General features: G+C 43.3%; 2 protein-coding genes across 2 annotated transcripts in view; both read left to right on the top strand.

Annotated features, from left to right (window-relative positions):
* Positions 1–12136, top strand: part of enpp1 (ectonucleotide pyrophosphatase/phosphodiesterase 1) — a 31575-nt gene extending 19439 nt beyond the window's left edge. Inside the window, exons 11-23 of the mRNA XM_061812798.1 lie at positions 992–1123; positions 1251–1282; positions 1412–1539; positions 2646–2715; positions 2917–3004; positions 4193–4362; positions 4451–4490; positions 4872–5032; positions 9331–9451; positions 9667–9741; positions 9911–10043; positions 11265–11409; positions 11496–12136. Coding sequence (XP_061668782.1) covers positions 992–1123; positions 1251–1282; positions 1412–1539; positions 2646–2715; positions 2917–3004; positions 4193–4362; positions 4451–4490; positions 4872–5032; positions 9331–9451; positions 9667–9741; positions 9911–10043; positions 11265–11409; positions 11496–11645 — 1445 coding nt within the window. The 3' untranslated portion in view covers positions 11646–12136. The remainder of the gene's footprint in view (positions 1–991; positions 1124–1250; positions 1283–1411; positions 1540–2645; positions 2716–2916; positions 3005–4192; positions 4363–4450; positions 4491–4871; positions 5033–9330; positions 9452–9666; positions 9742–9910; positions 10044–11264; positions 11410–11495) is intronic.
* A 1728-nt stretch (positions 12137–13864) lies between these two features.
* On the top strand, positions 13865–23604 carry sytl3 (synaptotagmin-like 3). Its single transcript, XM_061812574.1, has 13 exons — positions 13865–13921; positions 16421–16579; positions 16839–17054; positions 17528–17595; positions 17674–17725; positions 17801–17867; positions 17957–18029; positions 18301–18413; positions 19840–19965; positions 20062–20231; positions 20345–20441; positions 21498–21668; positions 23198–23604. The coding sequence occupies exons 2-13, from the start codon at positions 16479–16481 to the stop codon at positions 23207–23209; spliced, it is 1266 nt and encodes a 421-aa protein (XP_061668558.1). The 5' UTR covers positions 13865–13921; positions 16421–16478; the 3' UTR covers positions 23210–23604.
* Positions 23605–24181: the final 577 nt, after the last annotated feature.

Here is a 24181-nt window from a genome sequence, read left to right as displayed (position 1 = left end):
TTGACTCGGTTGAGTCATTGCACTTGTCACGGGAAAACTGCGAGTACGCGCCAGAGGGAGCTCACAAAATTGCTGTGTGACCTGAGTTGGGAAAAAAAAAAAGTGCTACCAGCTGGATGTGTAGTCAAATGATCGAATTACTTAAGATAAGTAAAGTACAACAGAAGTCGATCCAGGTCTCATGTGTGGCGGGTTTTGGCGGCTATCGGGGGATTTTTCAGATTTGGGATTTGGGCCCTGGCACTCTTTAACTCATGAAAGCAACTGGGTAGCTTTTGCGAATGTGAGAGGATGATTATTCTCTCTCGAAAGTGATCCCATGCCCCGTTTACAAGTTGAACCCAATCGGAGTGGCGTACTAAGCACTTTTTTTTGCCTTACTGCAACTCTGGAACAATCGATTTAAAAAAAAAAAAAAAAAAATGGCTGGAATCGTAACGAATGAGTAAAAACAGTTGAAACGCCAGGACGCTTGCTTCAAGGGATTAGTGCGATTATCTTCCCCCTTAAAAAGAAATAAATGTCATTGCGGTGGAACGGTGGATCGACTGGAAAGCGTTGGCCTCACAGTTCTGAGGTCTCGGGTTCAATCCCCGCCTGTGTGGAGTTTGCCTATTCTCCCCGTGGCTGCGTAGGTTTTCTCCGGGCGCTCCGGTTTCCTCCCACATCCCAAAAGCATGCAACATTAATTGGACACTCTAAATTGCCCCAAGGTGTGATTGTGAGTGCGGCTGTTTTGTCTGGCAACCAGTTCAGGGTGTACCCTAACCAGCTCTCCTGCCTGCTGACTGCTGGGGTAGGCTCCAGCACTCCCCGCGACCCTCGTGAGGATAAGCGGCTCAGAAAGTGGATGCATGGATGTCAGTGCACGGAACAAGCCACACATTTTGATTGTTTTCTTTGCGTCTTGGTCATATTTAAATGTTGAGGTGCATGTAGTTTTTCGTTTGATGTATTCATATGATGCACAATACTGTTTATGATTTTATAGGCATGGAAAACGCGACGTGTGATAGGGCAGCGTTCGTTTCCACCTACCAGAACAAGACCGACCACTTCACCGTCATTCAAGGCCCGGCGGCTCGCATCAGGCCCACCCGGCTGCCGGACGACTTCTATTCCTGTGAGTTCCCGACACCCAAATTCCCGTCCTTCCAAGCACCCGTGGAGCACCCCCCCCCCCTGCCCCCCTTGACCTTTACCCCACTGTAAACATCCCCTTTTGTTTCTCTCCCCCTCCCCACCCACAGTCGACTACGAGGGCCTCGTGAAGAACTTGTCGGTATGCAGAGAATTCCATACGTGACTTATTGTATTGATACCAGTGGATGAATGACGATGTGTTCGCTTGGCGCCGTGTCATGCAAAGCGCCGCGTGCTGATTTGCGCCTGCTCTCTGTCTGTTCTCAAGTGCAGGACTCCCGACCCGCCGATGAGGCCGTACCTTAAAGAGCACCTCCCTAAGCGCTTCCACTTTGCAAACAACGTGAGAATAGAGAGAATACACCTGTATATGAAAGAAGGCTGGCAGGCGGCGCTGTAAGTCAGCTCGGCGACTTCGATTCATTGCTCGTTTGGGTGAACGCTCACCTAAAAATTGCAAAAGAAGCTTCCGATATTTTGGACTTCCCGTGTTCCAAAATCACAAATTGTATCAAGGATGATAGTTTATTCAACTGTTCTTCAAGTTTGGTAGCACAAAAAAAAATGTTTGCAATATCGCAACAATATTATTCATTTTGTATTCATATTTTTTCAAATTTTGTTTTGAGTATAATAAGTTGACGCAGGATTTGCGGACCAGCATTGGCACTCGGGCCTTGAGTTTGACACCCATGCTCTGATTTGTCTATAGGTGTGAACAGTAATCAAATTAATGAATATTATCCTGTAATAACAATATAGTATTCATAATATGCTAATAAAGTTAAGATAGTTAGAGGCTTTTATAGTAAGTATTGACCTCAGGATGTTTACGGGAAAGCTTGCTGATTGGTCGGTTTCTACTCCAAATGAAATTATTACTTCCTTCAAGTCTTGATGACTTTGAATACAAAAGAAGCTTTCAATATTTTTGAAAGTAAATCAAGCAAGTATGTGATTTCCCGTGTTCCAAAAACATGACTGTAAAGTTTATTTGTGTCCCGGGCCACATTGTATCAAGGCTGATAGTTTGTTCGACTATTCTTCAAGTTTGGTAACAAAAATAATGTTTGCAATGTCGCAACAGTATTATTCATTTCGTATTCATATTTGAAATTTAGTTCGGATTATAAGAATCACGGACGTTGACGCACAGGATTTGCAGACCGGAATTAGCCCCCGGGCCTTAAGTTTGACACCTGTGCTCTGATTTGTCCATAGGTGTGAACAATAATCAAAGTATTGAATATTATCCAGTAATAACAAACCATATTGGCAATATACTAAAATTAAGGTAATTAGAGGCTTTTATAATAATTATTGACCAAAGGATGTTTTAAGGGAAAGCTTGCTGATTGGTCAGTTTCTCCTCCAAATTAAATTAGTACCTCCCTCAAGTCTCGATGACTTTGAATACAAAACAGTACCGTGTTGACTTTTGTGTGCGCGTGTACGACCGAACATGATATATTAACAACGTGTTTTTATTTCAATGTGCGCAGAAACCGCAAGGAAATCAAGTACTGCTCGGGCGGCTTCCACGGCTCCGATAACCTTTTCGGCAACATGCAGGTGAGACAATGGAAGGATGTTCGTCAGTCAGAGTAAATTTCCTTCCTGGTTAAAAAAATGAATTTCAAATTGTTCAGATTTACTTCAGTCATGCTGATGAATGAGTAGTCAGAAAACACACTGGAAATATTGTCTTGCTGTTGTTGTTCTTTTTTATTTCCGTCTCACTGAATGTAATCCAAATCTGATTTGTTTTTGCAGTCAATCTTCATCGGTTATGGTCCCGGACTTCAAAGTAACACCGTTGTACCTCCTTTTGAGAGCATTGAATTATATAACGTCATGTGTGGTAAGCGGCACTTTTGACTTCCTCCTCACTTCCGGCACATCATGACTACCTTTTATTCTGTTTTATACTCCAAATTGATTTGATACAGCGAGATTTTTTTCTGTTGTCAAGCCAAGTACCGTAATTTCCGGCTTACAAGCCGCGACTTTTTTCGCACGCTTTCAACCCTGCGGTTTATGTGGCGATGCGGCTAATTTGTGCATTTTTTTCTAACGGCCGCAAGGGGGCACTCCAGCGGAAAACGTAAGAGTGAGACCGGTGGAATATATGTGCCGAGGAAGTGACTTTTACCGGGCCTGTTGGCGCTGCGCTAGCGTGTTGCTGCTGTGTTATTGGCGTGTCTCAGTGATATTTACCGGTTTTATTTTAACCGGACCTGTTAGCATTAGTGCTAGCGGGGCGCTAGCGTTAGCGTTAAGACTAACACGGCGCTAGCGTTAAGCTCTTTCTGTGTACCGTCTTCCATTGTAAATATCGCGGGTTTCAATGTGTGTTTCAAGGTACTCGGTGAGGCTTATAACCAGGTGCGCTCTGTAGGCCGGGAATTACTGTAAAAGAAAAATATTATGAGAAATAAAGAGTAACCTCATAAAAATAAAATTTGCTGCGACTTTTTTCACACGCTTTCAACCCTGCGGTTTGTGCGGTGATGCGGGTAATTTGTGCATTTTTTCCTAACGGCCGCAAGGGGGGGGGGGGACTCGAGCAGAAAAGGTAAGAGTGAGGCCGCTGGAATATATGTGCCGAGGAAGTGACTTTTACCGGTCCAGCCCTATTAGCGCTGCGCTCGTGTGTTACTGCCCTGTCTCTGTGATTGTTACAGGTATGTTTCTTTTTAACCAGCCGTGGTAGCATTGGCATTAGCGTGGCACTAGCGTTAGGATTAGCGCGGTGCTCGTGTTAGCGCGGCGCTAGCGTTAGTTATGAGCTCTGTGCGCCATTTTTCTTTTCTAAATATCTCGTGTTTCACTTGCGGCTTTTACACAGCTGCGGCATATGTATGTACCAAATGGTATTTCCTTTACAAACCAGGTGCACTTTGTAGGCTGGGAATTACGGTAAATTTAAAAGGTCATACAGTCAAAAAGAATAATGAGGATAATAATAATAAAACTGCTGGGATTCCAAATGGACTGGAAACGGTTAAGTCGTTTCAAATACCTTAACATTTGCCCCCCTTCACTCCAGATCTTCTCGGCATTCCTCCGTCTCCGAACAACGGTACACACGGGAGTCTGAACCACCTCCTGAAGAATCCCGTCCACTTCCCCGTTCACCCCGCGCAGCTCTCCCACGAAACCCCCTGCGAGGCCGACGCCTCCCGCCCCGCCGTCGACCTCAATTGCACGTGCGGAAGGGTAAACGTTCGGTCCCCCGGAACCGCGTGATCAATTCCATGGTGTCATTTTCAGTGTACAATATATTTAAACGGTATCCTCCCTTCAGGGTGAAGACAAGAACTCGGCAATCATGATCCAAAATGCCAGTGAGTGGCTTTTCTAACGTTTCTGTTTTACTTGCAAGCTTGTGTGACCCCCCCCCCCTCGACCATAAAGGGCGACTCACATGCGTGGGTTGCATGCAGGGAATGCATTCACAGTTCATCGCGGCAGCGTGGGTTGTATTTTTAGACATTTTAGTTTTGTACTTCAGCTTTGTGGCCCTTTTTTTCCCCCCGCAGGCTCAAGTTCCTTTGTACTCAAATGAGGTCAATATAATAGTGTTTTTCCAAGTGAATGCGAGCCAAAGCGTGCCGTGAAGTCTTTTTTTAATTGAGGAGAACTTTGGTCCTGCATCTTGTAATCCACGGCTCAGGAATTGCGTGGGCCGCAAACCATTTTGAAGTTTTCGTGTTTTCGTCTTGCAGCCGTCAAATCGCGCTTACGTCGCCGCCACCATCCCTTCGGCGTCCCCGGCGTCGTGCAGGCCGACGCGACCTTTTGCCTGCTCCACCAGTCCGCCTACATCACCGGCTACAGCCACGACCGCCGCGCGGCTCTCTGGGTGTCGTACAACGTCCCCGACGCGGTGAGTCTTCCGTCGCTTAAACGTAGCCTCGGCTCGCGCTGTGGCTTTGGATGGAGAGTGATTGATGGTTGTACTCTTTGAATTCCTCCTCTAAATCATCTCTGCCCAATTTTTTCCTAGCGTCCTCAGTGTGTGTTTACTGCAAACGGTGATCTCAGGCAGAGAGCCCAGTTAAAAATAAGGATTTTCCATTCAGGGACTGAATGTATACAGCAGCGGTTTTCAAACTGGTGCGGACGCCCCCTAGTGGGGGCAGGGCGTTACGACAAGGGGGTACAGCCACACTTAGGATCACACCTAGGGGCAATTGACCCCTCCGTGGATATTGCGCAATCCGCGTCACTGAGCAATCAGAGGCCAGAGATCTGCATAATCTCAGACTCAAATCTCAGACAACGTTGCATGGTCCAGTGTAGCTTTTGTTAGCGTTTTATCGCATATTTGGGTTCTTTAACAACAGATATGGTTAAGAGGTGTAGTCACAGACTTTGTAATAGTGACGACAGGTATCCTGAAAGGCTAGTTGATGGAGTTCAATTCGTACCCTTTCCAAAACCGAAGACCCAGTACGAAAAATGTCTTTGATGGATCAAACTTTGTGTAAGACCGCATCATCAACTGAATCCATCTAAAATCAACCGGAACAGAAGACCGAGTACGAAAAATGTCTTTGATGGATAAAACTTTGAGGAAGAACGCATGATCAACTGAATCCATCAACCGGAACACATATGTTTGCACGAAGGTAAGTCCTATATTTGATTTTCAATACATGTCTCATATAAATGAATAAGCAGTTCTTCGCTTGCATAACATAGCTAAGTGTGAATGATTGACACACTTGATCTGTGTTGAGCGATATTTTGCGATGATCTGACTGCACAAACGTGTCCCTTTGTTCGCAGCTAATGAGCTAAGCTAAACCGGACTAGCAGTCCTAAAAGCCCTCGACGTGCACCGAGACACCAAGACTGAAGGAAGGATGTTTGAGGACACTAAAGTAGTGATTGTCGTACTCGGTCGGGTCTTACGTAGGTTCGGCACTAATTTAAGAATAATTATTGAGGGGAGCGCGTGACGTTACAATAAGAAAACGAGGGAAACAACTCATAAATCAAGCCTCACCTTCTTCTTTTCCTTCATACGGCGGTTCACAAAAACGGCTATACAGATACATATGCAGATTCTGCACACAAGTGTGATATGTAACACGAAAACACACTGGAAACTGTCAATGACAAATTCGTCTTTGGGTTATAATATATTATATTATGTGGCTTCTCGGTCTTCCTCTGACTCCGGAAAGATCTCGCGCTAATATAAATGGTTTCTCCGCCGATATGCATGTAAATACCATTGAAATACCCCTCGCTGAAATACTTGAAGCCCTGCTGTCTGCTTTTCAACGATATTTCACTGTTAGCTCAGAATGCGAGTGAGAAATCAGCTGGTAAATCGGACAATTTCGCTCTAGTCTTTTCTTCCTGTGCCGCCATTTTTGCTAATTGTTTGTCTGAGGTTAGCACACGTGGCGTGACTTAACTTCAGGAGGCGTGGTTAAGTGCCCTGTACGGAGGGGTCAATTTTAGAGTGTCCAATTAATGTTGCATGTTTTTGGGATGTGGGAGGAAACTGGAGTGCCCGGAGAAAACCCACGCAGCCACGGGAAGAACATGCAAACTCCACATAGGTGGGGCCGGGATTTGAACCCCGGTCGTCAGAACTGTGAAGCCAACGCTTTACCAGCTGAGGCACCATGCCGCCCAATAACAACATTGACTACAAAAATATATATATCATTTTGGATTGTTTCCTATGTAATATTCTCATATTTTAAATTGGTGACTCATCGGCTACAAAATAGAACCATAGAAAAAAAAAAAAAAAAAAAAGAATAATGAAATATTTGGTGCAGCGTGTGTGTATTCAGTCCTAATAAGTGATGAGTTCTCGACTGGGAAAACCAAATTGCAGTTCCCATCCATCCGTCCATCCATCTATCCTTCTTCTACCGCTTTTCTGGGTCAGGTCGCGGGGGCAGTAGCTTGCAATAAAATAAAATTTAACATCTTTCTTTCCTTAACATCTTTCATTATGGGCGGCACGGTGGAGTAGCTGAAAAGCGTTGGCTTCACAGTTCTGAGGACCCGGGTTCGATCCAGGGCCTGCCTGCGTGGAGTTTGCATGTTCTCCCCGTGCCTACGTGGGTTTTCTACGTTACATTAACACAACATTAATTGGACACTCTAAATTGCCCGTAGGTGTGTGTGTGAGTGCGACTGCTGTCTGTCTCCATGTGCCCCGCGATTGGCTGGCTACCAGTTCAGGGTGTAGCCCGCCTCCTGCCCATTGACGGGTTGACAGCTGGGATAGGCTCCAGCACTCCCTGTGCCCCTTGTGAGGATAAGCGGCAAAAAAAAATCAATAGATAGATGTTGGAATTTGCATTTTCTCATGTTCCTCATCATCAGCAATGATTAATGCTATTTATTATTTAATGATTATATAATTATAATATTATTATATACATTATATATATTATTATAGATATTAAATTGTATAATTATTAATTAATTAAAGATTAATTAATAATTAATCTACCATATGAGTTTCCCCATTTTAAATAAACTACTGATATAAATTAATTTTTCCATAATATTGTGCTCTGGGGCTTCCCCAACCTGTGTATAATATTGTAGAATATTTGTCACCCAGGACTGCAAAATAATAACATTGCTCCATAATCTTCAGTCACCCTTGACCTTTATTTGAGTTCACTGGCCTCCCCCTTTTTTTTCCCGAGCCTTCTTGCAAGTCAGAATCAGAATCAGCTTTATTGGCCAGTTGCTGTCTTTATGTCATTTCTAATATTATGCATAAGTTGTCTTTGCCGCTCCAATGTGCGGGACGCCCAGGTTGAGTACAGGGTGCAGCCACTATGCAGTGAGCTTCAACATTGTTCACATGGCGCGCACGTAGTAATGACGCTAATCCCCCGGCCTTCTACTACTCCCGTGTGCATCTGCGTTGGTGGTGTTGTCACTCACTCCAAGTGTTATTTCGAGCCACAAATGTTGTAGCCGCTGCCTAGGGAGTGATTAGTTGCTTTCTGACACCTTGGAATCGAAATGTGTTCTCATTTGACCCGGAAATAATAGTTGGGAGACTGGCTAGCAACAGGAAGCCTACATTCTGTCATCGTCGTGGCGACCCCAAATCACATACTTTAGCGGTTCTTGACAAGGAGGTTTTAAAATTTTGGGGCGCTATCATACGGTCTATCACAATATACTCTAAATGTTATGTTACATTATGTTAAGTCATGTCGTTATCCAAGCCGCTTATCCTCACAACGGTTGCAGGAAAGCTGGAGACTACTATGCCAGGTAGCTTCGGGCGAAAGGCGGATTACACCCTGAACTGGTCGCCAGTCAGTCGTAGGGCAGATATCGACACCATCACTGAGCGGGAATCGATCCCACGCTGCCTTCACCAAAGGCAGTCGTGTGTACCACTACACAATGAGTGATTCTTTATGTTACATTATGTTAAAAAAAAATAGATAATACTGTAGATAACTCCTAAAAAATATGTGCAAAGACTGACAACTGTCTCGTATTCATTTGTGGATAAATAGCCCCAACACTCTTTTGCAACTTTTCTTTTCTTTTCATTCAGATTTTAGAGGCATTTCTAAAACAAAATATGAACTATTTCCTTCACTGTATTAAACCTTGACGGCCTTTGTTCATATCAGTTTTTACCTGGCGCAATCGTGGTGCGTAGTTAGCACCGTGCGCCTCGTTGTTGGGCTCGGGTGCATGCACAGAAAATGTATTTATATATTTATTTATTGTGTCATTATTATTTTATTTTTTAATTTTTATTTATTTTATGTTTTATTATTACTATTATTATATCTATATATATATATATTTTTTTTTTTTTTTTAATTCTACTTTCTTAAACTGTGATTTGACAGTCATGTGGACCAGACTCTCTTGTGTAGAGCGCCTCGTTGTTTTCTTTGAAAAGGAAAATTGTTTTTTTTTTCGCTGGCGTGGCCACTTTAGAGTGCCTCGTTGTTGCGCTGTGTGGAAGCTAAAAATAGTTATACTGTTAATACATAAGTGGCTTACATGATTAATACATTGTACAGCAGTAGCGAGTATGTATTTTGTATTTTTCCACGTGCATTGGTTTTTGAGTATTACAATTTGCCATTGCGACGCCCAAGGTCCCAGTGGCCCGCAGTCCCGACACTGTACCTGTGACTCCTGACCGATCCGGTCTTTCAGCCCGCAGCGGAGCCCCCGAGCCCGTCTCTGGAGGCGTGTATTCGCGCCGACGTCCGCGTGCCTGCAGCCAGCAGCCAGACGTGCGGCGACGACAGCACCCGCGGCCTGCTGCACCCCCCAAGTGAGTCGATGCATGCCGCGTGCTCGCCTGACGCGTTTCAAAACTGCATCGTCATGTCAAAAAAAAAAAAAAAAAAAAGCAGTATGGTAACGTTTGTCCGGGAAATGAACAGTAACTCACAAATGCCAAATCGTTAATATGCAAGCGTTCATTGTAATGTATACAACTCGTATTTTTTACATTTTTTGCGTGTTTTGCTAATTTTCTTCCAAAAGACCTGAGCGGCAAAGATGGTTGGAGCGAGTCACTCATCACAAGCAACATGGTGCCAATGTTCCCCGCATTTAAAGGTGAGCACATTAAGTTGCATAAAAAAAAATTCCATAAAGCTCAGTGTGATTCTTAGTTTGTCATGTTTATATTTTTAAATGTGGCACAGCATAAGCACCTTGACACTCGTGAGCGTGTGTGACACTAACAAAAACTATTTTTGTCTGTGTATTTTCCTCTCACAAACAGCCGTTTGGAACTATTTCCACGGTGTCCTGCTTCCGAGGTATTCGGAGCAGCTGAACGGCGTCAACGTCGTGAGCGGTCCAATATTTGATGAAGATTATAACGGAAAAGTGGACGCCTTCAAGAATCTTGCGCCGTAAGTCGTTGACGCGTTTTCTGCATCTGTTTTCATTTTCACTTCAATCATAAAATTCTTCCTCGGTTCGATTTTATTCCCATTGGTCTCCGGCAATAAATGAATCAAAATACACCAGCTAAAAATAAATACCTAAAGGACTATAATATATTTTTGAGCCTGCTAATATCATGGTAGCAAAAATGATATACAGTACAGATAACTATTGACACAGTAAAACAAGAAGCTTCATTTTCACAATGTCCAGTAATCATTATTAATCATTTTATCTTATCTTATCTTTATCTTAGTCTATAACTTGAACACATTGATGAATTATGTATTTTCTTTGACTCCTCAACATAGTAAATATGTGAAAATCTGCAATGCAATGTACAAGTAGTCAAAAATTAACTTTAAAAAAAAATATGCTTGAGAAAATAATTGAAATAATGAAACCACTTCCCCAGCAAGTGGATGCAAATGTATTAAACTACAGAAATAATAATATCGATAGTTATCGTTGTGGTTATTGCATTCTAAATATGGATTGTTGATTTCCACATGGAGCTTGTATTTAAAATTTTCGTCAAAACAAAGTTTTAACATTTAAAGAGCTTTGGAAAATAAGTAAATGATACATAATAAAAGGGTTGCTCGGTGTCCAGCTGGTAAAGAGTTGGCATCACAGTTCTGAGGTCCCGGGTTCAATCCCGCACCTGCCTGTGTGGAGTTTGCATATTCTCCCCGTGCTTGCGTGGGTTTTCTTGAGGCGCTCCAGTTTCCTCCCACATCCCCAAAACATGCAACATTAATTGGACACTAAATTGCCTACTCTAAATTGTGAGGATAAGCGGCAAAGAAAATGGATGGATGGATGGATGGATGGATACATAATTAATAGAGTAAATAGGAAGTTAAATAACATTTTTGTGTGTGGGCATTTTGAGCATATGATTTCGCTCCACTTGCAAACATTTATGAGGATTTATGATGCTAATCAGTTGAGTCTCATTATGTTGTATTTATTTATTTTATTTATATTATTTATTTTATTTACTTTTTTTTTTTACGATATTGGCCATAAAAGACAATGCACACTTAATCTCTCCAAGATTGTACTTTGAATTCCAATCGTTCATCAAAATACGGTTCCATATATGGACATTTGGGTCTATTAAATTTTCTGTCATCATGAGAGGACGCCACTTCATTAGGAACGCCGGTCTCGTGTTTCTCCAGAAACAAAGCCCCCGTGCCGACCCATTTCTTCGTGATCCTGACCAGTTGTAAGAATCCCGCCTTTGGACCCACGAACTGCGAGGGTCCTCTCAGGGTCAGGTCCTTCATCCTGCCGCACAGACCCGACTACACCGAGAGCTGCACCGTGAGTACCGCCGACACGCGGGCTCAGAACGCTTCGGCGGGTTTCTCCTCCTAAAACGGGTCGCGCGCCCCCAAATCCATCCACAGACCGGCTCGGATTTAACGTGGACGCAAGACTGGATGCAGCTGCACACGGCCCGGGTCCGCGACGTGGAACTGCTGACCGGACTCAGCTTCTACCACGACAGGTTGTCGGTGGATGAGACGCTGCAGCTCAAGACATTTTTACACGTTTGAATATGAGTGTATGTAGAACTGAAGGAGGGGGGGGTGGGGGGGGGGGGGGATTATTCATTTTGGTCCAAAATCCAATTGGTTCTCTCGCACTTGCTGCCTCATTTCTTTCAAATAGTCAGGTAGAATTTTACTCATATTTTTTTTTTTTCCCTATGGCACTTCAGTGATTGTTGTACATACTGAATGCCGTACATCGGTTGTAGATTTCGTTAATCCTCACGAAAAAGATGGATTTGCTTTTGGACGGCAGAGCCAAAGACGGACCGGCGCCGGTCGAAAACGATTCTGCTGACGTGGGGCTCCAACGTTCGGAAGGAACAGCCGGGACGTTACGAGTGCATCTCGGTGAATTGGAATCGTATTGAAAAATGGATTGATTTTAATATTTTTTTTAAAAAAGTCATATACAGTATTATACAGATTCTGTTCAAAATAATGTCGACTGTTTCTTGTGTAATAACTGAATTTCTTGAGGTGCTGAATTCGGGAGGGGGGGGGTTATTCGCTGTAAACTACAATGTCATCAAAACTGTAAAATGTGAAATAAATATTGAACTCTTTATGGAGTGAATTGATGTCATATATACTTCATTATTCAAAGTGAACTACTACAAAGGTTTTCCATAATTATTCTTTATTCTCCCATTATTGAGATGCATTTGTACTCGTACCATTGAAGGGCTCACATTGCTATATTATATCTTTTTGGGTTTTTGTTTTTTTGTTTTTTTTGAGGGTGGGGGTCATTTCTGAACTTATGAATCATTCTACATAGTCCAGAAATATATTTGGGAGTTTGTGCACGTTTGCGCATGATTCCAACCTTGAGCGTGTAGACCAGGGGGGTGTCAAACTCGTTTTTGTCGCGAGCCACATTGTAGTTATGATTTCCCTCAGAGGGCTGTCGTGACTGTGAATCCATAAAAATCTTTCGCCTCATGATATTTACAGATCAAATCTATGAATTGGTTTTGAATCAGAAATCTAGCGTAATGAGTTTTTCAACTGTTGTTCATGTTTGGTAACACATAAATGCTTGCGATATCTCAACTTTATCATTTATGATGTGACAGTTGGAAAGTTTGTTACAGATTATCACCAAAAATCACAGACGTTCATGTACATGATTTGCCTTCGCTGGCCACATAAAATCATGCAGCGGGCCGGATCTGGCCCCCCGGGCCTTGAGTTTGACACCTCTGGTGTAGACCTTGGAATGTAAAGTGTCTCGTGTGCACGTGTGTGTGTACTGTATTTGTGTACTTGTGTGGACCCCCATATTGCACACCAGTGTCGTCACCCTGCTCGGGTATAAATGAGTACATTTATGGCATTATATGTGTTAATATTTTTTAAATGTTTTCACAGAACTCACATTTTCTTGCCACCGCCCGCCCACCCCCAAATACTGTATTTACATTTAGCTATGCCGAATTTAGAAAAAACACATCTATTACAGGCGGCACGGTGGATCAGCTAGTAAAGCGTTGGCCTCACAGTTCTGAGGTCCCGGGTTCAATCCCGGACCCGCCTGTGTGGAGTTTGCATGTTCTCCCCGTGCATGCTTGGGCTTTCTCCGGGCACTCCGGTTTTCTCACACATCACAAAAACATTCAACATTAATTGGGCACTCTAAATTGCCCCTAGGTGTGATTGCGAGTGTTGTCTTTCTCCATGTACCCTGCGATTGACTGGCAACTAGTTCAGGGTGTACCCCGCCTCCTGCCCGTTGACAGCTGGGATAGGCTCCAGCACTCCCCGCGACCCTCGTGAGGATAAGCGGCGAAGAACATTGGATGGATGGACATCTATTACAGTCCACGGCCACAACGCAGCGCGTTGAACACTAAAGCTCCTCAAATGAGTGCGACATGGTTCTCAGTTTTTGCACGTTTCAGCAATCATCTTCAAATTTAGATACAAGCCTAACCTTGAAAATGTAATCTTACAAACAAAACTATAATTCTATATTGGAGAAATCGTGCAACAAGTGTAGATTTACAGCATATTAACATTCTATAAATGATTAATTATTTTCTTGTGTGTTTGCGACTGTATGAATCTTTAATTTAATTAAACCGCGGCCAAGAAACGTCGCGCGCTGTGGAATTGGCTGAATGAAAACACACCCAGGAAGCCTTCATCTCAGATTGCAGCATTACGAGCACGCACACGCACACACCAAAAAGGAAGGACGTGTTTTGAGTTTCCCGAGTGTGCGCGAACGCAGCAGTCGCGTTAGACCTCCACGCGTTCTGTCCGTGGGAGCCCAAACGGTAAGCGCTTGAACTTTATACTATTTTTTTATTTCTAGTTCATGACAGCGATTCTACTTTTGAGGACTTGTGTTTTTGTCATTTTAAGGTATTTCGACAAAGAGGGAGGAAAAAAAAAACATGTTTTGGGGTTTGTGATGTGCACATTTCAAGTTTTTGCACGTCTTCAGACTCCATTCAATCAAATTTTTCTGACGTGTCGCAAAGCTTAACGAGAGAGACGTGTGACAATTTACAGTTGTTCTTTTTTTCGGGCTTGCAAGGAAGGGGGTGGGTGGGCGCTTTCAGGAACCTCAGCTGATGGTGAGGAAATACGTCAGCTACCCCACGCAGGCTCGAGTACCGAAGTATTTCGCCGTATATCATTTTACTGTCAGAGCCGCTGTGTGGCCGCCCACAATTTCTTGCTTCACAGAGGTGAGGCCACTTCGGCACCGCCAAGCGCACTGCAGCGTTTTATTAATTAATCTTGTTATAAAGTCAAACTGTACTTGTACACACAACAAAATAAGTATTTGGTCACCCTGTTATATTGCAAGCTCTCCCACTTAGAAATCATGGAGGGGTCTGAAATTTTCATGCTCGGTGCATGTCCACTGTGAGGGAGATCATCTAAAAAGAAAAATCCAGAAATCACAATGTATGATTTTTTTTTAAATTATTTATTTGTGTGATACTGCTGCAAATAAGTATTTGAACACCTGAGGGAAAACAATGTTAATATCTGCTACAGTAGCCTTTGTTTGCAATTACAGAGGTCAAATGTTTCCTGTAGTTTTTCACCAGGTTTGCACACACAGAGTTTCAGCTCCCTCCAAAGATTTTCTATTGGTTTGGGTCTGGAGACTGGCTAGGCCACGCCAGAATCTTGATATGCTTCTTAGGGAGCCACTCCTTGGTTTTCCTGGCTGTGTGCTTTGGGGTCATTGTGATGTTGAAAGACCCAGCCACGACCCATCTTCAATGCTCCGACTGAGGGAAAGAGGTTGTTCCCCAAAATGTCACAATACATGGCTGCGGTCATCCTCTCCTTAATACAGTGCAATGGTCCTGCCCCGTGTGCAGGAAAAACACCCCCAAAGCATAATTCTCCCACCCCCGTGCTTCACAGTAGGCATGGCGTTCTTGGGATGGAACTCATCATTCGTCTTCCTCCAAACACGGTTAGTGGAAATATGACCCAAAAGTTCCATTTTGGTCTCATCTGACCACAAAACTTTCTCCCATGACTTCTCTCCATCATCCAAATGGTCATTGGGAAACTTAAGACAGACCTTGTCGCGTGGTTTAACAGGGGAACCTTCCATGCCGTATTCCCAACAGTCACCTTGGAAACGGTGGTGCCAGCTCTTTTCAGGTCATTGACCAAGTCCCGTCGTGTAGTCCTGGGCTGATTCCTCACCGTTCTAAGGATCATTGAGACCCCACGAGGTGATATCTTGCATGGGGCTCCACTCCGATTGAGATCGACCGTCATGTTTAGCTTCTTCCATTTTCTAATGATTGCTCCAACAGTGGACCTTTTTTCACCAAGCTGCTTGGCAATTTCTGCGTCGCCCTTTCCAGCCGTCTGGAGTTGTACAATTTTGTCTCTGGTGTCTTTGGACAGCTCTTTGGTCTTGGCCATGTTATAAGTTTGAGTCTTGCTGATTGGATGGGGTGAACAGGTGTCTTTATGCAGCTAACAACCTCACACACAGGACAATACATGGAGTGGAGGTGGACTTTTAAAGGCGGACTAACAGGTCTTTGAGGGTCAGAATTCTCGCTGATCGACAGGTGTTCAAATACTTATTTGCAGCTGTATCACACAAATGAATCGTTAAAAAATCATACATTGTGATTTGTAGATTTTTCTTCTTAGATTATCTCTCACAGTGGACATGAACCTTCGATGAAAAGTTTATACCCCTCCATGATTTCTAAGTGGGAGAACTTGCAATATAGCAGGGTGTTCAAATACTTATTTTCTTCACTGTCGTTTCATGCTATTTAGTGCACTTATGAATGTACCGGTTCTTTCTCAAAATGAAATATGGGCCTGTTGCAAGGGATAATTTTAGCCTCTCAGGCAACTAGTGGATTTCTTATTAGTCTTTTGTAATGTCGTTAATCGTCATTTCAGGTTCGCAGAAGTGGAAAATAACTCATTTTCCGTTTCAGATGATTCACATCGAGGTTTTCCCCATGTCAATATGAGCGCTCAAAAAGGCCGAAGTACAAAACACGGGAGCTCGGCCAGCTATCAATAATGCAGGGTCTGCCATTGCCGGGAGAGGTTCAATCAACGTCGGGGCCATTTAAGGGTGGGGACTGATGACGGACTGAAACAGATAGTGACAGCGATCCTGAGCTCCTCTGCAGTACCAGAAAAAGCTTGTAGATAATTTTACACAAAAAGACTTTTAGACTGAAGACGAACAGTGGCGAGTCTATACGTAGCCATCTGGTTCTGACAGAGACCACCATAATCACGTACACGCTTCTTGAATCTTTCAGATGCTGAAGAGGCGTTCAGGATCAGATCCGGTGCAGGGAAAGTGATCGGGAGAGACCAATGATGGACTTGAGTTTGCTTCAAGCTCCCGAAAGGGAGAAGATCCTGCAAGTGCTTCGGAGAGACAAAATGTTGCGTACGATGGAAGAAGATCGGATCAGGTGAGTGACGTGTTCCTACTAGGGAATCTCCATTCTCTCACCGTATTGTTGGAAATTGCTGCTGTCCAATGACGAGCAGAAAGAAATGATTACCATTTAATTATGACTCTTTTTACACTGAAATTGCAAGCCCTTCACTGTTTATTGATGACAGTAAAGACCCTCACCCGCTGGTTTCTGCTTTGTTGTTGTTTTCTTACAACCAATCAATAACCAATCAATGCGAATTACCGTCGACTGATTTCCTCTGTCGCCGCAGGACAATGAAATTCCGGCTCCAGGAGCTCCGCAGGAGAGGCGCCAAGAGGTACTCCGCGGAGTACGGCGAGCGGACGTGCGCCCGCTGCCAGACGCCGCTGGGGAGGTTCTGCAACAAGGGCGCCGTCTGCCGTGGTTGCAGCCACCGAGTGTGCGTCAAGTGCCGCGTCTGCGTTGGAGCGGCGGGGTGGAAGTGCACCATCTGCTACGCCTACAGGTAGACGACGTTCAGCGTGAGTCACTCACTCGGTTTCTTTCAATGATTCCGCTGCGTTTGTAAAATCTTCCAACTGAAGAACCGCGGCTGCTTTAGAGCGCCTCGTTGTCAGCTGTGAGTGCACGTATGTCAAGGGGGAAAAGCGAGGAGGGGGCTGGAGGAAATTCAGAAGGAACAGCCAGTGTTTGGACATGCTTTAGAGTGCCTCGTTGTCGCGGTGTGGAAAAGCCCTTTGACGACCTGACCCAGCCATCGAGTGATTTCCTTCTTAAAAAAATGGAGTGCTTGTACAAAAGGATTTCAATCAACATCACTTAATAACGCCAATAGAATCCTTGCCAAAAAAAGACCAGATGCTTTGCATAAAATTCATCAAAGACAAACTAGTTGTAGGGTGTCCACACTAATGCAACAATGCTCTGGAATGATTTACCAGCTGCGCGTTTTTTTATTCATTGGTTGTGTCTTCCCAGGGAAGTAAAGATCCGGTCCGGAGACTGGTTTCTAGAGGAAAAGATGAAGAAGTTTCCCGCTATAACAGGTTTGTTTAAGTGAATTAATCGACTGAAAAATTATTTGAATTGAATTATTATTTATTTATTTTATTTTTGCTCTACAGACAAATACAACACAGTTGGGGAGAAACTCTTGAAGACCTACAATGTGCTGAGGTATCTTTAAATCTCACTCTGTGTATGTGCATTTGCAATTTTCTTTTAAAAAAATCATTTTCTATTTTCGTATAGTCATATAGAAATTGTCCCACCCACTCCACTGGCTCAGTCGGGATTCGACTTTGTGAGCAAATCACGGGTAAAGTACACGCTCACGAGTTCGGTTTTGATGCAAATTACACCCGCTGGGTGCTAATAATGTTATTTAATTTTTTTTTTAATCTTCAGGATTCCAGAAGGTCCAGCCTGATTCCCAAAGCAGTGGAAGATCTTCTGTTTTCGTTCACGAGCGATGTTAAAAGTAAGTCGTAAGTTAAAAGGCTTGCGCAGTTCAAAATAATCAGTCGCAAATCAAAATTGACCACATGAGATAAAGTCAACATAGAAGTTTTTTTTCTTTTTTTTTTTTTAACAGTTTCAAATGTTACTTCCTTACGATGCTAATCAGAGCATTGAGGGCAAAATTGCGTCAAGTTGGACAGCAATAGTGTTGCGCAAAATCCTGTGACACCACCGAGACGCTCCAATTGGTTGTTGTTTATTTCGTTTTTAATTTTTTTTTTTTTTTGTAGAGACGTCCTCGTCTCACAACGACCTCAACCTGCTGAACGTCAACCGCGCCAAACATTCGCATTACGGCACCCAGAAGAGCCTTTCTGACACCAACGTCAGCAAAACTGGAAAAGTGAGTAGATAGTGTTCGGTCATGAAAGTGACAAAATTTAAACGTTTTGGCATTAGCATCAAGCCTAATATTACTGTTCAGAATCACTGACCTAAAAAACAAAACAGGATAGCGCATACATATCTAGCGGTGTGTCGATTGGTTGAAGCCAGTTGGTCGCCATCTTGGCACTCCCAAAACGTGTGGCGGACATGCTTTACAGGTTGGATTATAGTGGTGTTTTTCTCAAAATTTAGCATGTAGAATTAAAAATGGTCACGTGAGCTTGACATTTTTTCAGTTCTGGTAAGATGAAGGATTTTTAATTCGACTTCGTAAGCCAAAAAAGGTGTAAGTGTAAAGGAAAGATATATAAACACTGTGACTAGCAAGAAACGTTGCATATTACCTCGGGCCCGATTTCCGTGACATGTTAACTTTTCCCAAAATACGCTGTGAAGCACTACCATCATAACATGGCAAAAAACTAAGCGTTTTTTTTGTCATTAAAACATGAAAAAAATTTGGGAAAATAAGGACCCGCAATGGGAAAATACATGCTAAACGCATTGTTCATTTGTTGTCTCTGTGACATCCAATTTCAGACAGAACATTTAAACTCGTTTCCTCGCATTTGAAAATCAAATTCAATTTGCAGAGTTCTGTATTATGACATTCATCAAAAATTTTACAGAAAATGTGTTTTCTTGCTTATCCACTGAAGAAGTTTGGGAAATTATTTATGCGAAAAACCGGCGGCCTGCAAAGGTGAAGCAGAGCATGAACAGTGAACATCAACAACAACAACCGTTAACAAAACTTTGTTCAAGTGAATTAAGCTCATTAGAAAATTTAAAAAAAACTTTTATAAATAAACTTTAGCAGTGTCAAAGTAAATCTTTTTAATTTACCTGTGGAATGTTTTCTCACAGCCACGAAACTGGCGATTAACACAATTAATCGCTGTTTTGGGAGCATCAAGATGGCAGATGGCGACTTCACTTTTGGTGGCCAATGACCCGTCCAGTCTTTTTTTTTTTTTTAGCTCAGTGGCGCTCGCGCACACTTTTCAGCGCTGTAACGTGACGTCGCCAAATGTATGGACGTTCTGAACTACTCCACAGTATTTGCAAAAACACTGTAAATGTTATTTTTCCATATTAAAATAAAACAAGGCAAGAAATAAACAGATTTTAGAAGTGGAAGGAAGATACTAACCACGAGTCCACTGTGCTGTAAAATTAATATGTCAAAGGACTAAAGCACTCTTTAATGCTTAAACCATTCGGAATCAATTAGTAGAATTTATTGGAACAAATATTAGAATTTAGGATAATGTAGTCAAGTGCTAGCTGGTCTCTTTTTTTTATGTCTGTTTGGTTTTGAATGATTATTTCATTCATGATAACACTTTTTATTTTTTTTTTCTTCAAAATATTCCTCTCAGCTCTACCAAGGCCAAAGTCTTCCCAACCTGTTCAAGAGAAGCAAGGACAGCGACCAGGAAGGCTGGCACACGGGCCCAGAAGACGAAACCTCCAATAATTGGGAAAACTCTGCTGGAAATCGGCGGGTGCGCCCAAGACGCAGCTCGGCACACTCTGCAAAACGTCATCGTCATTTGATCGTCTTAATTTAAAAAGGAAGTTGTTTTCGTTTCCTCCGGCAGGGGAGTTACGGCAGCATCAGTGCGGACGGCAGCCCGCTGGAGCCCGTCAGCACGGGGGGTGACGTGGAGCTGGCTCTGGCCTACAACGCCGACGCCTCCTGCTTGGAAGTCACCGTGGGAGAGTGTCGAAACCTTCCCCACGGAGACGCCCGGAAGAAGAGGTGTCACCCGTGAGCACAAGCCGTGACACTTTTGAAAATATCTTCTTTTTTTTCATGGGGGCGGGGGGGTGTTTTTGCGTGCTTCCAAACAACTGAAATAGTTGTACGATGTCCATCCGTAGGTACGTGAAACTCTACGTGATGCCCCCCAAGAGCGACAAACGCAAGACTGCAGTCAAGAGAAACACCACCAGCCCGGTTTTCAATGAACGTTTTCAAGTAAGACGCGTTCGGGCTGCGCCTACGTGGACATCATAATAATCAAGAAGGAAGGGGGGTTATGACATTTTTTCTTTAAAATTAAGATTTTTCTTGTCTAACAAAATATAGCTTTTTTTCCAATGAATTTAATTTTATTTTTTTTATTTAATTTAATTGAATGTAATTTCTTGCAATTTTGCAACTTTTTGTTTTTTTTTCTCCTGCAATATTAAAAATGTTTTTTTCTTCTCCAAATTTTATTTTCATGAGATTACTCTTTATTTCTCATAATATTTTTCATTTACCGTAATTCCTGGCCTACAGAGCGCAGCTGGTTACAAGCCGCACCGAGTACATTTGTAAAGGAAATACCAATTTGGTACATACATACGCAGTAGCTATGTAAAAGCCGCAAGTGCCCACATTGAAACACGAGATATTTACAACGAAAGACGGTACACAGCAAGAGTTTAACGCTAGCACCACATTAGCGCTAACGCTAACAGGGCCAATTAAAATAAAACTTACTGGTAAATATCACTGAAACACTCCAATAATACAGCAGCAACACGCTAGCACAGCCCTAACGCTAGCGCAGCGCTAACAGGGCCGGTAAAAGTCATTTCCTCTGCACATATATTCCACCGGTCTCATTCTTACCTTTCCCGCTCCAGTGCCCCCTCGCGGCCGCTCGGAAAAAAAATGCACAAATTAGCCGCATCACAGCATAAAGCGCAGGGTTGAAAGCGTGTGAAAAAAGTCCCGGTTTATAGGCTGGAAACGACGGTCATATTTCCACATCACTTTTGGAACATTCCATCAACATTATCTTTTACTTGTAACTTTTTTCCCCCTTTCATATTACAACTTTTCCCCCTCTTACTGTTAGCCCAAAATGAATATAATAATATGCCTTTCTAGTAATATGGTGTTTTTTGCTTTTTGTTTTTTTTCAGTTTCATTGTCATAACGTTACAATTTTAATGCGGTGATATCAAAACTTCATCAATTTTTTTCCTTTTTTTTTTTAATAGATATATAGATCTCGCCTAATCATATTTTTGCTTCGAACAGTACCACATAGAGCGAAAGCTCCTGACTGGGAAGCGACTGCAGGCGTCTGTGTGGCATTTGGGCTCCCTGCACAGGAAAGTTTTTCTGGGCGAGGTCCTCATCCCGCTGGATGGCTTCCAGATTGATGACAAAGACTTCCAGCGCTTCAACCGGTACCCGCTGTGTCCACAGGTAAAAGCTCACATCAGTTTTTACTCACTGAGAAGAAACATTATCATAATTGTTATCGTCATTATTTGGTGGCACGGTGGTAGAGCTGCGGAGCGTTGGGCTTACAGTTTTGAGGTGCAGGGTTCAATCCCAGCCCTCCCTGTGAGGGTTTGGCATGTTCTCCCCGTGACACTCCAAGTTTCCTCCCACATCCCGGAAACACGTCATATTAATTGGAGACTCTAAATTGCCCCTCGGTGTGATTGTGAGTGCGGCAATGTGCCCTGCGATTGGCTGGCAACCAGTTCAGGGTGTACCCCACCTCTTACCCGTTGACAGCTGGGATAGGCTCCAGCACTCCCCGCGAACCTCGTGAGGATAAGCGGGGAAGAAAACGGATGGATGGATATTTCTTCTTTTGTTCAAAAGTTCCACGTCGGGCCTCTGTCTCCCGCAGTTGAGTAAACGTCCAGAGGGAGGCGCTGTGGAGCTGAACGGAGGAGCGCTGCTGTTTCGGTTTTCTTCAGGTTTCAACTCTCAGTGAGCAACAGAGTCTCCGTTATTTATTTTTCTATTCACTCGTAAAATTGGAATCAAAATTACATACATGAGCACTCTAGCTTTTATTATTTGGTACACTCCTTCATATTCATCCATCCATCATTTTAACTGCTTATCCTCACAAGGGTCACGGGGAGTACTGGAGCCTATCGCAGCTGTCAACTGGCACACTCTGAACTGGTTGCCAGCCAATCGCAGGGCACATGGAGACAAACAGTCGGACTCTCAATCATCACACCTAGCGGCAATTTAGCGTGTCAAATTAATGTTGGATATTTTTGGGATGTGGGAGGAAACCGGAGTGCCCGGAGAAAAGCCACGCAGGCACGGGGAGAACATGCAAACTCCACACAGGCGCGTCCAGACTACTCTAGTGCATTAAATACATAGTAATACGCAATTGATTAGTACCTAATGATCTATAATACGGGTCACTGATAGTGGTACACATGCCTGCCTTTGATGCAGGCAGCGTGGGATCAATTCCCGCTCAGTGATGGTGTCGATATCTGCCCTGCGACTGACATGCGACCAGTTCAGGGTGCAGTTCGTCTTTCACCCGAAGCCAGCTGGGATCGGCTCGGGCTTTCCCGCAACCCTTGTGAGGATAAGCAGCCTGGATAATGACATGACATGACCTTTTATAATAGCCATCCATTTTCTTCACCTCGCGGGTCGAGGGGAGCGCCGGAGCCTATCCCAGCTGTCAAGGGTACACCCGGAAAACTGGTTGCCAGCCAATCGCACAATTTATAATTCATAATGCTAAAATATTAACAGATGAGATGAGAGCCCTCTAACGTTGCGACGATGTGCTTCAAAGTGCAAATCCACTCCGCCGCGGTCATGGGTGTTCCTTTTTTTGTTTGTTTTTTGTGTGTGCTCGCCTGCAGGGTGTGTTTTGTACGTTGTGCTGTGTGTTCACGAAACCAGGACAAGACTAAGTGCTGAAGAGGGTGTGTTTTGTGTGTGTGTGTGTGTGTGTTCAGGTGTGTGACTGACGCTGGAGTACGGCTTCTGACGTTCCAGGTGGACGGGTGGGGCCGCTGAACGTCACCCCTTTATGGAGACATGTTTGGTTTGCTCTTTTTAAATTCAGCATTAATTTTTTTCAGCCAACAAAACTGTTTCCAAAAATGCTGTCAAGGAGGATTTTGTTTTCCAGTAACAGATTGTGATGCTTTACCATAACATAAAATATTTTAAATTAATACAGTATGATATAAATGTGTTTCTGTTAAATATGACATTTTTTTAATTTTAATAACAATGTCCTGTGTTTGGATCTTCGCGTTTTTGCAGGAAGAGCTGAAAAGTCACATTTTTGTCTATTTATGTATTTATCTATTTTCATTCCGCATGACAATTCTCAATTTCACATTCCATGTGGACAATAAACGGCCTGTTATTCAGTCAAATTACTGTCAAATGTGTTTGTCAACATTTTTTCAACTAGTAGCTGTTTATTAAAATAAGCGCATCGCTATGATTTTTGATACAGCGCCGTCAAAACATATTCTTGCGAGAGTGGTGATGTCATGCAATCGCAATTCTGTCGTCAAGGACAACATGGGAACTTAGCAACTTTTGGCGACATGCGAATAACCGAAAATAACCTTATGATGAAGCCGTTTGAAAAGTTTATGTAACTATGATGTTAAAATGATGAAATTCAGCACGTGTTAGTCGGGATTGGATCGCGTTCAGCAGCTGGTGTGCATGCGCTAAAAGCCTACAACGAGGCGCTCTAATGCGGCCACGACAGCGAACTATCTGAAAGGAACTGCAATTGTGACTTTTTTTTTTTTTAAATTAAATACCCCTGGCTGTTTGATCATTCCCTCTGGTATGCACGCACTCGGGGCCTACAACAAGGCGCTCTAAATCAGCAACACCAGCATAATATGCAAAGGGTAGACATATTTTCAGGGTGTCGGCATAGCTACCAAGCTGAACAGCCAACGTTGTGCCAA

This window comes from Syngnathoides biaculeatus, chromosome 23 (genome assembly GCF_019802595.1).
Source record: "Syngnathoides biaculeatus isolate LvHL_M chromosome 23, ASM1980259v1, whole genome shotgun sequence".
In the NCBI taxonomy this organism is placed as follows: Eukaryota; Metazoa; Chordata; class Actinopteri; order Syngnathiformes; family Syngnathidae; genus Syngnathoides; species Syngnathoides biaculeatus.
The sequence above is the reverse complement of the archived record's forward strand: the minus strand, read 5'-3'. Positions and strand labels throughout refer to the sequence as shown.